The 13,090-nt window shown below is 51.5% G+C and overlaps 1 protein-coding gene across 3 annotated transcripts; it reads right to left on the bottom strand.

The window, feature by feature from the left end:
- Positions 1-4,765: 4,765 nt before the first annotated feature.
- PYCR1 (pyrroline-5-carboxylate reductase 1) lies at positions 4,766-13,090 on the bottom strand. Of its 3 annotated transcripts, XM_043496518.1 has the most exons (9): positions 12,188-12,234; positions 11,962-11,968; positions 11,279-11,300; positions 10,920-10,990; positions 10,092-10,271; positions 8,766-8,987; positions 7,817-7,909; positions 7,294-7,457; positions 4,766-7,148 (listed from the first exon to the last, which is right to left on the bottom strand). In XM_043496518.1, the coding sequence occupies exons 1-9, from the start codon at positions 12,217-12,219 to the stop codon at positions 6,986-6,988; spliced, it is 954 nt and encodes a 317-aa protein (XP_043352453.1). In that variant the 5' UTR covers positions 12,220-12,234; the 3' UTR covers positions 4,766-6,985. The 3 variants fall into 3 exon arrangements, with proteins under 3 accessions (XP_043352453.1, XP_038227665.1, XP_043352454.1); XM_038371737.2 differs by lacking the exons at positions 11,279-11,300; positions 11,962-11,968; positions 12,188-12,234 and adding exons at positions 12,700-12,790; positions 12,927-13,090; XM_043496519.1 differs by lacking the exons at positions 11,279-11,300; positions 11,962-11,968; positions 12,188-12,234 and adding exons at positions 12,700-12,772; positions 12,811-12,938.

The raw sequence follows: 13,090 nt of genomic DNA, 5'->3' as shown, positions 1-13,090 counted from the left end.
TCTGAGGGCTTGATGAGTCTCGGCAGTCTCTCCATCACATCTGGCAAGCAGCAGTCTTCTTGGTTTTCCTGGTCAGGGCGGTAGATAGATGACTCAGGAAGGGGTTAAGCCCTAAGGATGAATTGTGCACCAGGGCCCAGGGAACCTGACTGCAGGGGCTTCAGCAAACCAGGCCAGGGAGGTAGCTCAGCAAGGGAGGGTGCCTAGGGGATGGAGCAGCCCCACACTCCCTGGGGGCAGGACCCAGGTCAGGGGTGGGACAGGTGAAGAGGGTGCTAAGCCCCTGCCTATGGGGCTGCTGTGGAGCCTGCAGATTTGGGGCATGAACAGGCTGGAAATGGGGTCCCCTCCAACTCCAAAGCTTAGCGGAGGAGAGCCTTCCTCATGCCAGCCCTGTGTGGAGCTTTGGCATATGCCAGGCTTGGCTCCTTCTGGCCAGCGCCCGAGGTCGGAAGGTCTTGGGCTTTCCCAGGGCACCAGCTCAGCCAGAAGCAGTGGGGGAAGGAAGGAAGGAAGGAGCCTGCGGCCAGGCTGTTGGTGGTCCGAGTGTTCCGAACAGGGGCCAATTCTCCGCACAACACTGGGAGCAGGACATATCCTGCCAGGAGGGATATGGAGGAGGAGCAGCAGCAGGGCTGGGGGTTGAAGGGGCAAAGCAGGGAGAGGACAGTGAGGGGGGCAGCACATAAAGGGCCAATGGGTAGGCAATAAAGGCGACATGTAACCGGCCACTACCTGGCACCTGCCTGCACTAACCAGCCATTGCAGCACGCAACCAGTGCTGGCTGGAAACAGGATGTGGGGGGCAGGGGCCTGCTGGCTGAGGGCCAACATGCAGCAGGGGCTGCGCTGATGGACCGCGCACTTCAAACTGCTTCGTTCCGCCACCAGCCTTGCACATCCACCCCATCATCAGACATTGGACACCCCCACTCATCGCTGGTGGGAGGGCGGCTGGCAAGCAGGGATCCAGCCAGCAGCAGGAACCACCAGTACTGAGGGGGAAGGGGAGGGGGAGGGGGAGAGACAGAAAATATGGGACAATTTGCCCATTTTTAAGAAAAAGTCAGGACACCTGCCAGAGGGCTTAAATACAGAACTGTCCCTTTAAAAAATGGGGCATCTGGTTATCCTACTTAAGTACAGTATCAGAGGCAACTAATAGAGCTTTACATTTGCCCCAGGAAACCCACTTTTCGCTTTTCTCCCACACAACCACAGCATAAGAATTCAAGAAACATTTGAGTCAAGACTTCTGCTACAAGCACTGTAACAGTCATCCCACCGCCACCTGTCTTGCATCATCGGTAAGCTGGAATGACCCCTAAAGATGGGTCTGGAGAAGGGGGACGACCAATGGTCTGTGACAAAAGGTAATCATGAAGTACACTGAGAGCGATCTGCTGGTAATATCCTAGTCTCCCCCATAGGGTACACCATCAGGACAGTTCCCTTGTTCCAACACTAGATCCAGAGTGTGGCTAGTTGTACAAATTGACCTTCAGCCTCCTAGGGGCAGAGAGAACCCCAGTCTCCTTCTCAAGGCAGCTGAGTGACAGAAAGCTCCTGATGGGGAGGAGATGTGCAAAGGTCCCCTTGTGCCCCTGTGGTACAAAGTGGGTGAGCGGAGTTTGTTTCTGATGCTGCATTGTCTAGTGATATTGACTCATCAAAGGGGGTGGGGTGTTACTGTGAGGTTAGTGGGAGGGGAGAGGTAAGACACTTGTTGCAGGTTAGAGAGTTTTCTGCATGGCATGCTGACAGTGTAGCTGCTAAGCAGTGCAGCACACTGTAAGAGCTGACCTTCAGTGCACCCACTCACATACAAAGACAAATTAAAGCAGATTTTGTGGGTAATTACAGAATGGTGGAATTCCCCCCTCCCCAGGATAATCCAACCTACACAACTGGGGGCAACCATGCTGCTGTGGAAAGTCCTATCTTCAAACTGCTTCTCCTCTAAGTAGGTACACCACAGAATGACCAGAGCAGGAAAGCTGCAAAGTCACTATGTGACTCACAGCCAGCGGTGGGAAACAATTATTCAGAGAGATTTCACTTGGAAATTAAGGTTCCAATAGGACTTGTCTGTATGTGTGCAAATAAAACAGAGGCTGAATTTTTCCCTGCCCGTTCAGCTCTGCGGGGCTTACAGCTGTCACCTGGGCACCTTCTCAGATGATTAGCAGGCCCTCATTTTGTTGCTAGATGCCTTGAACTAATCACTATACTGAACCCTGTCACACTGCCTAGTCAGCAGCTCACATCCCCCTCTCCAAGAATCTGCCTGGCCCAGCACTTTTCTGTATCTTAGGGAAACAAAATCCCCCCTTCCCCCACCCATGCCAGAAAGATTCTGCCTGTCATAATATTCCACCAAGCACATTCCTCACCATCAGATCACTCACCCAATTTACCCCACTTAGCACATCCTTTTCCTGGAACACATTACCTTTGAGCTAGACAGTTCTCTGCACAGGAACAAATGTAGTGTGCAAACACTACATTCAACTTTGCAACAGTTTTAACCTCCTGCTCACCAACCAAGATTCCCCTGGGATCATGGTCAAAAACTTCCCTCCCAAATGGAGCCCCAATAGCTACCAGACCTGGGTTGGAGTCTCAGAGTTCACATCATTCCCTCAGCCAGGGGGAAGCACTAGCTCTTTCTACTGAACCTCAGTCCCCTTCTCCACTGTCAGGCTTTCTGCAGGGCCCCTGACTTTCCAGCCTTAGGAATGTCCCCAGAAACTCATAGTCACCTATGCTGGGCGCTTTGTTCCAATATTCAGGACTCTCCCCAGGGGAAATGAACACTATACTAAACCAAGAAAGCTCAGAGCTTCTCTCTTCTAGCCCCTTTCCCAGGACTCCAGGTGCTTGCATTTACACACAGCTACTAACAACTTCCCGGCTTTTGCTGTGCTGTGGGTCCCTCTAATAGACAGTACAGGTGTTGTGGTAACAGACAGATCTTAGATTAAAGGGGCTAGTGCCTTGCCCCTCAGTAGCGTGGTGAATTATGTCAGTCTAAACAAGTAAAGGTACTTATTGGGAGACAAAAGCCAGCTCTGTGGAGTTGCTCACTTGAAGGGATGGGTCCGTGATAAAAGGGTATGTGATGGAGAACTGCCTGAGTAGAAAACTTCTTGTCTTGTGCAGGTATAAGTCAGGTCCTACCCAGCGCCCTGGGCTGTGTGCAGTATTACTAATTAGATAGGTTTGGATGGAACTTGGGAGATGTACAGGGATAGACAGGGACTGACAAACTGACCAAATGTCACACTCTTTGCATCAGTACACTTTGTTGTCAATTGTGCCCTGCAGATATAAATACCTTATACAGAAGATCAGACCATCACCACACTGTGCTACCCACCCTGCAACATGAAGTCCTCTCCCCTAGAAATTCCCTCACCCCAACTTCTCTTCAGCAGCTCCTCTTTGCTGTATCTACATTTTCTCAGTGCTGCTGAAAGGGCAGGGAGCACCAGGGTGGCTACTGGAAATGCTGACACAGGAAAGAGGGTTTTGCAGCTGCTTCTTGTTTAGGTGCCTGTGATGGTGCTAAAGCAAGTCACAGCCAAAAATGCATTGGGGGGAGGCTTACTTCCTGCATGTGAAGTGCTGCTCTCCCGAGGCCAGGCCCAGCAGCTGCCTGTGCTCCTGCTGGAATTGTTATTTTGTAGCACTGGGGTGAGTGGGTGCTGCATAAACATGAGGACATGGGTTCTGGCCCAAAGAGTTTCCAGTCTAAAAAAATGTCAGCAGAAGGGTAAGAGAGGGATATGTGCACATCATGGTACTCAGAGGCACAGCATCACACAGGAATTAGGGTGACATGCTGGCTAAAGGTACTATGTCCTTGGAGGGATATGCTCTCAATCTAGGATATTCAACAATAGCTGAAGAGTGCCATGTAACAACACATGGAGGGGGACAAATTAAGCCAAACCCTGCATATGTTTTGAAGGGGGGTTGATGGGCCCTTCTCAGGGGGTGACCAGAAGACCAGCTGGGCTAGAACTCTCTGAAGCCCAGCTTGTAAAATGAGTGCTAGAGCAAGGCTTTCCTTCCAGGGCTCCCTCCCCTGGGTGATAGAAGGGCACTGGCCCATCCTGCAGCGCCTTCTTTGGAGGACAGAAACCTTTTAGTGCTGCTGGTTCTTTATTACACACAACTCCCTGTTTAGAACATTCCTTTCTCCAACAAAGGCCAGTGACTGCAGTGCACGTGGTGGGGAAGGAGGCTGTGTTGCCCCCTTTCCACGATTTAGGCTGCAGTAATTTATGCAGGTTGGCCCTGGGTGTGCTCTGCTTCTACCCCACTGTGGTGCTGTGCTCACCATCGCAGGCCCAGCCCACAGTGCAGCTCTGCTTCCTTGCTGTGATCCTAGTGACAGGCACAGTGGCTTTTTGTTAGAGGTGCAGAAGCCCAGGCCAGGCTCTCAGGGGATTACAATTTCAAGACCTTTAACTGGCACATTTCAGCCAGAAGGGGTTTTCCCTCCATGTTTTAAACCACTAAAAGCAAGAGCTAATGAACCTGTGAGCACAGCCTCTGTGCTATTGCCCCCAGGAGCCAGGGTGAAGAGCAAGGTTGGACTTTAATCTCCCACCTTTAGGAATTAGCCTCCAATAAAAACAAACCCTCTCAGGGGGCTAAAAATGAGTGCAGTACAGAGCAGGAGATGCTGGTGACAGCTGGGCACCCTGCCAGTGAAGGGACACACTCCAAGTCCACACAGTTCACACTAGCCCCAGGCTGAGAAGCAAAGTTTATTCTGGAAAGAGGGAGGGGGAGCAAGTGTGTGTAATTCAGCAATAGCGTCCCATGCTGCCTCTGCCAAGCAGGAGCTGGGACAGCAAGAAAGCTTTCACCTTTGTGCCGCATGCAGCATGTCTCCACTGCAGCGGGGAGTGAGCCTCCCAGCCCAGGCCACAGATGTGCTAGCTGGGCTTGAGACAGTGTGCTACAAACACACGTGCAGAGGCTCAGACTAGCCCCCTTCCCTCGGCTGCAGGAAGGTGGGTTTGTCTCAGCTGAGCCGACCCATGTCTGCCTAGCGGGGACACACTTCCAGAGACCCTTCTGTGCTCTACGTGGTACCTGTGCTAGATCTCAGCCCCAAGGGTCTATGCACAGAGGCCTGGCCGCCGAGGCTCTGACACCACCAGATTGTAAACCTCAGCTCTGAGACAGAAGCCACGGGCTGGGTGAGGAGACTACCCAGCAAGTGAAGCGCTGCTGCCACCTCCCTTCTAGGGCCAGCAGCGGACCAGGATGCTGACAGATCAAGAACAATGCTAGCACCTGCAGACAGACTTTCCTTCTTGCTCCTGTCCCTGCCCCGTTGGAATAGAAGTAGAAAATGGTCTAGAACAATGTTTATCCACCAATGTTTATCATTGCCATGCCTGCTGGCTTCCACTGCACCCAAGCAAAAGGAGGGCAGGGAGCTGTTGTCTACCCCATGCGATTCTTTGGTGTGTAACAGCGCTTCCATGGGGGGGGGAGCAGGGGCAGGGAAGCTATGTAAACATAGATCATCTTAGCCCCTTACTGTAAATGAGTCACACAAGGCAGAGAGTGAAATACTGATAGGCACCTGCCTGTGCTGCTAGTCCTGGTGTGGCTCCTAATGTAACTGGACAGAGGTTCAACACCCACCTCCATGGCTAGTGTCTGCCCGCCCACGCATTTCTCCTCTCTCCCTTTAGTGCACCACCTTACAGGGAGCTGGAGATGGGAGGGCATGTGACAGATAAGAGGAGAGGGTAGGAAAAAAGAGAAAGAGTGCAGCAAGGCCAGGGGATAAACTGCCAGGGCTGCAGTACAAAGTGGAGAAAGTTTTCAGTTTGAGCTGGAGCACAAAGGGTGGTGAAGCTGGAAACCATCAAGGACTGATGTAAATGTTGGGGAATGAGATGAAGTTATAAAGGAACCACATGTATATGGAGGAATCCTGTGAAATCAGCTCCAAGGGAAGGGCTGACAGCCTCTGCATACACAACTGGACAAGACACTGGGAAATGGGCAAATCCTGCTGGGGACTGGAACCAGATGTGACCTAAATGGGGGTTCCCCCTCCCCTCTCTGCCTCCAAGGCAGCATGTAGAGAACACGCCAAGAAACACAGAAAGCATTTCAGACATGGGATGAAAACTGAAGCATTCAGTGGTGGTAAGGCTGGGACTGGACCCTGTTCACAGGCAGAAGGGAAAGGGAACACTTGCTTGAGTTGAGGCTTTTTGAACCATTCATCCAGGAAGGGTGCTGAAGGAGGACAAGTGGCTGTGGCCCCAACAGTGTGCTCAGAAGGGGGATGTTCAGATTTCCAGTGCCTTGTGTGCTTTGCAGGCCCGGCTGAGACATATGCTCTGAGATCTGCACAGAAAAATATGTGGGCTGCATCATGCAGCTACTGAAACGTGGATTCTGGCTGAGGGGAAAGCAAGGCTGCTGCTCTCAGTGGAAGACAACTTTGAGCCCAACCCCAGTATGATGTACAGAGGGGATGGATTCTACTCTGGGTGGTGAAGAAAAAGATGGGGATAAGAGCCATGGGGCCATGAGGGGCCCAAGGCCCCGCTCTAACCTTCAGAGCCAAGTAGCAGCAGGATGCCCCTTAAAATAAGCCCATCAAAATAAATGACTGTCCAGGAGATTATTAATGGGGATGGAGGGACTAGCTTTACGGAGAAGCCAGCCCACTGCCCCAAGGAGACACTTTGTGTCCCTGACAACCAGCTGTGCCAGTAACGCAGCAAGTGCCCGCCCCTAAAGGGAAGGAAGTGCTAGTGACAATGTTCCCACCCTCAACTGGAAGTTAAGGTCCCTTCTCTACAGCTTTGCACCGCTCCCAAAGTTGCTGCAGGCAGAGAGCCAGGCAAGGGCTGGGAATGCTTAGGACTAGAGCTTTTCCTTTACAGAGTGAGATGAAAGTGCATGCAAGAGGGCTGGTGCCTGGCCGAGCCTCATCCCTTCAGTTCTTCTTGCTGCTGGGCGCCCAGCTGCTGCTGAACAGACTGACTTTGTTGGCAGAAGCCATGGAAACAGAGGGAGACTCCAGCTTCACCTTATCCAGAAGTGTCTTCTTAATGGCAGCCGGGGAGACCTTCTCCTGATCCGCTATGTGCTGCAGCTCCCTGCAGGAAAAGTCTGTCAGTCAGTGGGAAGAGCAGAACCACAAAGGAGAAGGAGGCATCTAGACAGAAAGGAGCAGCAGAACTCTGCAGCCTTTCCTTTAGGGAAACAGCTGCCAAGCGTCAGGGAGGCCTTACACCTGCTCACCTTGTGCGAATGCAGGAAGCCTCCACGGCATTGATGAGCAGTGAGCGAAAGCCTCCACTCTCCAGGAAGTGCAGGGCATAGATGGTGGCTCCCCCAGGTGAGCAGACATTGTCCTTCAGCTGCCCAGGATGCTGCTCAGATTCCAACAGCATTTTGGCAGCGCCCTGCAGCAGGAGAGGGAGGGAAAACATGTGTCAGAAATAGGACCAAAAGGATTCCCAACAGTTGTGAGTTCCAGTTCCCTGCTGCTAGACGGCTACAGTAGGCAATGGGCCCCTTTCTCACATTTGCAGGGCTACTGGAAACCAAGCTCAGAGTTGTAAGTCTGTAGAGGAGTAAGGGCCTCGCTCTTTCCAGCCTCCCTCAGAGCCATCAGCAACTCCAGTATCTCTGGGAAATTCCACCCAGGGAGATCTTTATGTGAAAAAACTGTCCTCGTGGACCTGATCTGATTCAGGCGCTTGCAGACTATCTGGATGGACCACATATGAACTGAATGGAGTATGGAAGAGAAGATACTGACCAGTAAGGCCTGGGCTCCAAGTCGGACAGCTAGCCTGCGAGGAAGCCCCATCTTCACACCTCCATCTGCCAGAGCATCCAGGGCTGTGAATGCCTGAGAGACCAGAAACAGCATGACAGCGATTCCGAGGTTGAGACTAATGTGTGCCCTCAAAGCTGTGACATTCCCAGGCAGAGGGACAGTGCCCAAGGCTCTGGGGTCACTGTGGATCCCCACCACTTAAAGGGACGTGATAAAAATCACTCTTTGTTGAGGACAATCTCTTAAGCAAACGAAGATGACAGACTGGTCAGCCAGGAACTCAATCCTCAGGCTCCCCAGCACGTGCTGCCAACCAAGCTTCACATGCACCCAGAGGGCCTCAGTCTTGAGCAGGGCGATTCAGACTCTGAGGCTATTCCATCCTTGGCCTCAGATGAAATTGCCGACAAGTGGCCCAATTAGCACCCAGTTTTTGTAATGTGGACACTTGTCCACTAGGCACTGAACAGAAACCCACACTCATTACTAAGAGGCCAAGCATAGTCTAACAGATTCTAATTGTTGAGCTGGCCTGGCTTTGAACAAGACACCTACAGGTTATAAATTACACACTCCAGGTGATTAAGCGGCAGAGAGTCCTGTGGCACCTTATAGACTAACAGACATATTGGAGCATGAGCTTTCGTGCGTAGCATCCAACGAAGTGGGTATTCACCCACGAAAGCTGATGCTCCAATACGTCTGTTAGTCTATAAGGTGCCACAGGACTCTTTGCCACTTTTACAGATCCAGACTAACACAGCTACCCCTCTGATGCTTAACTCTAGGTGATTAGAAATTCAAATATATCCCTTTGGTCAAATCTGCAGCCTAATCTGATACCATTTTAAGATGCAAGTGTGTTCTCAGCACTTAGAAGTTCAATGTTCTCCACTTGACTTGCATAACCCAAGGAAGTGGCACCTACATAAGCAGGGCCGCTGCCGCTGAGGCCTGTAACAGCATCTATTAGGTCCTCTTCTACTTCAGTGCAGAAGCCCACGCTAGCCATCAGCTGTTCCAGGAGCTTCCCATCTTCCACCTCTGCGTGAGTCCCTGTGGCATAGACGGTAGCACCTTCCCGCACAATCACAGGTGTGTTAGTCATGCACCTGATCACTTTTGGGGTGGGACAGAAGGCAGAGAGTTTCTTGGGATGGGAAAGAGTTGGAGACAGAAAGGGGGAGAGAGAGAGAATGAACCAGATTTAATACACCTTCTACATCTGGAGTAAACCCCCCTCTAGGAAACTCCTAAAGGTCAGAGGGAATCCAGCAGGATAAAGGACCTCTTCCTCACCCCACCCCCAAGCACTTCTGCAGGATGGTCATCAAGATTCCCTCTGTTAAGCCTTTGCCAAAGGGGACAAGCGCTTAATGCAATGTCCCTGGGGATGCAGGTGAAACTCAGTTAGAGTGCTGGGCAGAGCCTGCCCATCCCTTGGTAGCAGAAGCATTATCATCCTAACATGACCCCTGTAGTCTCCATGGGGGTAGCTCCTGCAGACATCTAACATAATGAGTCTCCATGAATGCAAGGGGGCTGGCAGCCCTCAGCAGGGAAACACAAGACCAATTAAAGTTTCATACAATGATGGGGAACGAACAGGGACGATGCCAAGATCCTATTGACACAGGCCCTGATTCTGGGACGCTTCCCAGGCATTGCATGACAATCTTGCTGCAGAGGGTCTTGAAACCATATGGACCTCCCTACTGGCATAAGAAGGATTCCCTGGTGGTCTTGGGCCAGAATAGACCTACTACACCCCTTTGTAGGACTGGGACATTCCATCTGTGTTGCTGGAATCCATAGCACTTAGACTCTGACTATTCCGGGCTTCCAGACTGCCCCTTACGGACCACTGCAGCCAGGGAGTAAGTTAGTGACTGTTTTAGCTTATCCTGGGTATGATTAGGAGGTGCAAACAGGGCTTAGTGCAACCTTTGTGCCTCCAAAAATTGGCTGCAGTCCAGAAATGGGCCAGAGTCTCATAGGCAAATGGTGCTTAACGCATGAGCTGTAGTGCTCCCAGTGCCAGAAATGAACACTGTACTCAACTTCTGGCAGCTGGAAGAACAAGTCAGTCTCAAAGTCAGATACCCAGAGCTCCAGCCCTCTGGGAAAAGCTTTCTAGAGTTGTAGTACCCTGACTTCAAGAAGCTTCAGGTGCAGATGCACGTAGGTGCAGGCATGTAGCCCTATCCCCAGGCCCTTTGCCCCCATCAGAGCTGTGCAGCACACTGTTCCTCACCTTCTCAATGGAGCTGATAGTGACACCAGCAGCACATGAGACCACGATGTGGCGATTCTCTATATCTGAGCCAATCTCGTCCAGAATGAAGGGAATGATGGGAGGTTTCACAGCCAGGAACAGAACATCGCTGTTTTTGACTGTTTCCTTGTTACTTATAGTGAAGTTTACACCTATTTTCTGGAATAATTTGAAAGTTACATAGCAACAGCACCTCATTCCTAGAACTTCCTTGCATTCTCAGCTCTTAGAAATGGCATTTGGGATTAGGATTCAGCCAAGCTGGGTCAGCCACCAGCAGAGAATAATCTTGTTCACTAAGAGTCATACAGAGACAGACTTGATCAGCAGAAAGTACAGCAGTAATCCAGTGAGAACAGGACAGTTTATTTTTTTAGTTACTATGGGGGAAGAAGCAAAGTTACATCCCTGGCCTTTATAGCTCACAATCAGTTCCACATTGCATTTTCACTGTAGTGCAGTCATGCACTTTGAACGTGTAACTATTGACTCTATTTGTAACTTCAGATTCCCAGAGTGGTTCTCAATTGGCTTCTCTGGGCAAGAAACTCTTTGCCCCAAAGATGGGAACCACTCACCTTTCCTGGCTCTGTGTCCACCGTTGGCAATAAGTGAATCCAACTGCCAATGGCAGGAAGTTCAGATGTGAGACGATTCAGACCCTAAAAGAGCCTTATTGGGCCAAGGAGAGAAAACAACATGCAATATCGAACATAGGAGTCCTACTTGTGGCCACTGCAAACATATTGAGATCTTTACGGGATTTCTGTGGGCAGGAGTTTGGATCTTACAAACACTGGAACTTACCCTCAGTCCAGATACAGTTGGGAGGTCAGTGTCTGGGGAACTTGCTGTGATCTTATGAGCAGCCAAAATCCCTAGGAAAGGGACAGGTAACTTCAGTTTGGGTTCCATGTGTCTTGCTTACCCCAGAACTTCTTCACTGTTATTTATCCAGGTTATTCTGAACTTGGTCATTCCGAACTTGGTCATTCCCCCACACTCATGTTGTCCCCTCACAACATATCTCTTCTTCTGGCTCACTGACGTACATACTGATCCTAATGGCTCTCCACTAAAAAACTCTCACATTCTCAAGAACCCTGTGCCTTAGGGATGAAATACACAAATTTGCATCAAATAAATGGGGTAGTTTTAATTCACACCTTTTGTTGTTACAGTGCTAGTCTACATAGAATATCAGGGTTGGAAGGACCTCAGGAGGTCATCTAGTCCAACCCCCTGCTCAAAGCAGGATCAATCCCCAACTAAATCATCCCAGCCAGGGCTTTGTCAAGCCTGACCTTAAAAACTTCTAAGGAAGAAGATTCCACCACCTCCCTAGGTAACACATTCCAGTGCTTCACCACCCTCCTAGTGAAAAAGTTTTTCCTAATATCCAACCTAAACCTCCCCCTCTGCAACTTGAGACCATTATTCCTTGTTCTGTCATCTGCTATCACTGAGAACAGTCTAGAACCATCCTCTTTGGAACCCCCTTTCAGGCTGTTGAAAGCAGCTATCAAATCCCCCCTCATTCTTCTCTTCTGCAGACTAAACAATCCCAGTTCCCTCAGCCTCTCCTCATAAATCATGTGTTCCAGTCCTCTAATCATTTTTGTTGCCCTCCGCTGGACTCTCTCCAATTTTTCCACATCCTTCTTGTAGTGTGGGGCCAAAACTGGACACAGTACTCCAGATGAGGCCTCACCAATGTCAAATAGAGGGGAACGATCACGTCCCTCGATCTGCTAGCAATGCCCCTACTTATACATCCCAAAATGCCATTGGCCTTCTTGGCAACAAGGGCACACTGTTGACTCAGATCTAGCTTCTCGTCCACTGTAACCTCTAGGTCCTTTTCTGCAGAACTGCTGCCGAGCCATTCGGTCCCTAGTCTGTAGCGGTGCATGGGATTCTTCCGTCCTAAGTGCAGGACTCTGCACTTGTCCTTGTTGAACCTCATCAGATTTCGTTTGGCCCAATCCTCTAATTTGTCTAGGGCCCTCTCTATCCTATCCCTACCCTCCAGCGTATCCACCTCTCCTCCCAGTTTAGTGTCATCTGCAAACTTGGGGACATGTACTTTGATATATAAAAGTGTCATATTTAAGTTTTGCTTACATCTTTTAAAAATTTTCTTTACACTCCCCAGGGAGCTCGCATCCATTATTTCTATTTCTCTACTTTGTCTCTCCCAGACCCGTGGGAAAGAACAATTTTCCTTCTATAAATCTGCAGACTCCATTTAGCCAGCCATGAACTTTCCTGGATCCTAAACTCTGCTGCGCAAACTCCTGTGACTGTCCATGAGATCGCAGAAAAGATGGCAAGGTTGCCACCCCCCAGAGCCAAGTTTCTGAAGAAAACTCATTGCTCACGCCCCCGTCCCAGCCTCCCTCCCCCTCTCTTGTGCTGCGGATCAGCGCAGGCACCAGCGCAGGGCCTGGGGCTGGAACTCGCCGGGGCAACACAGGAGCGTCTCCGGGCCGAAGCTCCGGCGGAAAGACAAGAGGGGGCGGGGAAGGGAGAGCCCGGCCGGGAGCCCGGCGCGCAGTCGGAGCAAGCGGGGCCCCGCAGCACCCACCTGCAGCGGTGAAGCCCCGGGCCAGGGCGAAGGCGAGCTGCCCGGCTCCTATGAACCCCACGCTCATGGTGCGTCTGGCAGGCGGCGGGACCTGCGGGACAAGCAAGGGGAGCCGCGGTTACGCGCACGGGGCCGGCCGCCGGCATCCCCCGCGGGGCGTTGGCAGGGCAGGCGCCGGCGGGCCCCGCTGCCTGGGGCGGACCCGCACCCGCAGCCGCAGCCCCAACCTGGTGCCCACGTGGCCGGTCCGGCGAAGGGAGAGTGACAACCACGCCTCCAGCGCGCGTGGCACAGGCACTGCGCGATAGAGACCAGCCAATCCACGGCCGAGGGGGTGCGGTCTCGTCGGAACCTCAACCAATCCGAAAGACGAGGCGGGGTCACCTCTCAG

This window comes from Dermochelys coriacea, chromosome 14, assembly GCF_009764565.3.
Source record: "Dermochelys coriacea isolate rDerCor1 chromosome 14, rDerCor1.pri.v4, whole genome shotgun sequence".
In the NCBI taxonomy this organism is placed as follows: domain Eukaryota; kingdom Metazoa; phylum Chordata; order Testudines; family Dermochelyidae; genus Dermochelys; species Dermochelys coriacea.
Note: the sequence above shows the minus strand (reverse complement) of the source record. Positions and strands in the feature narration are given on the sequence as shown.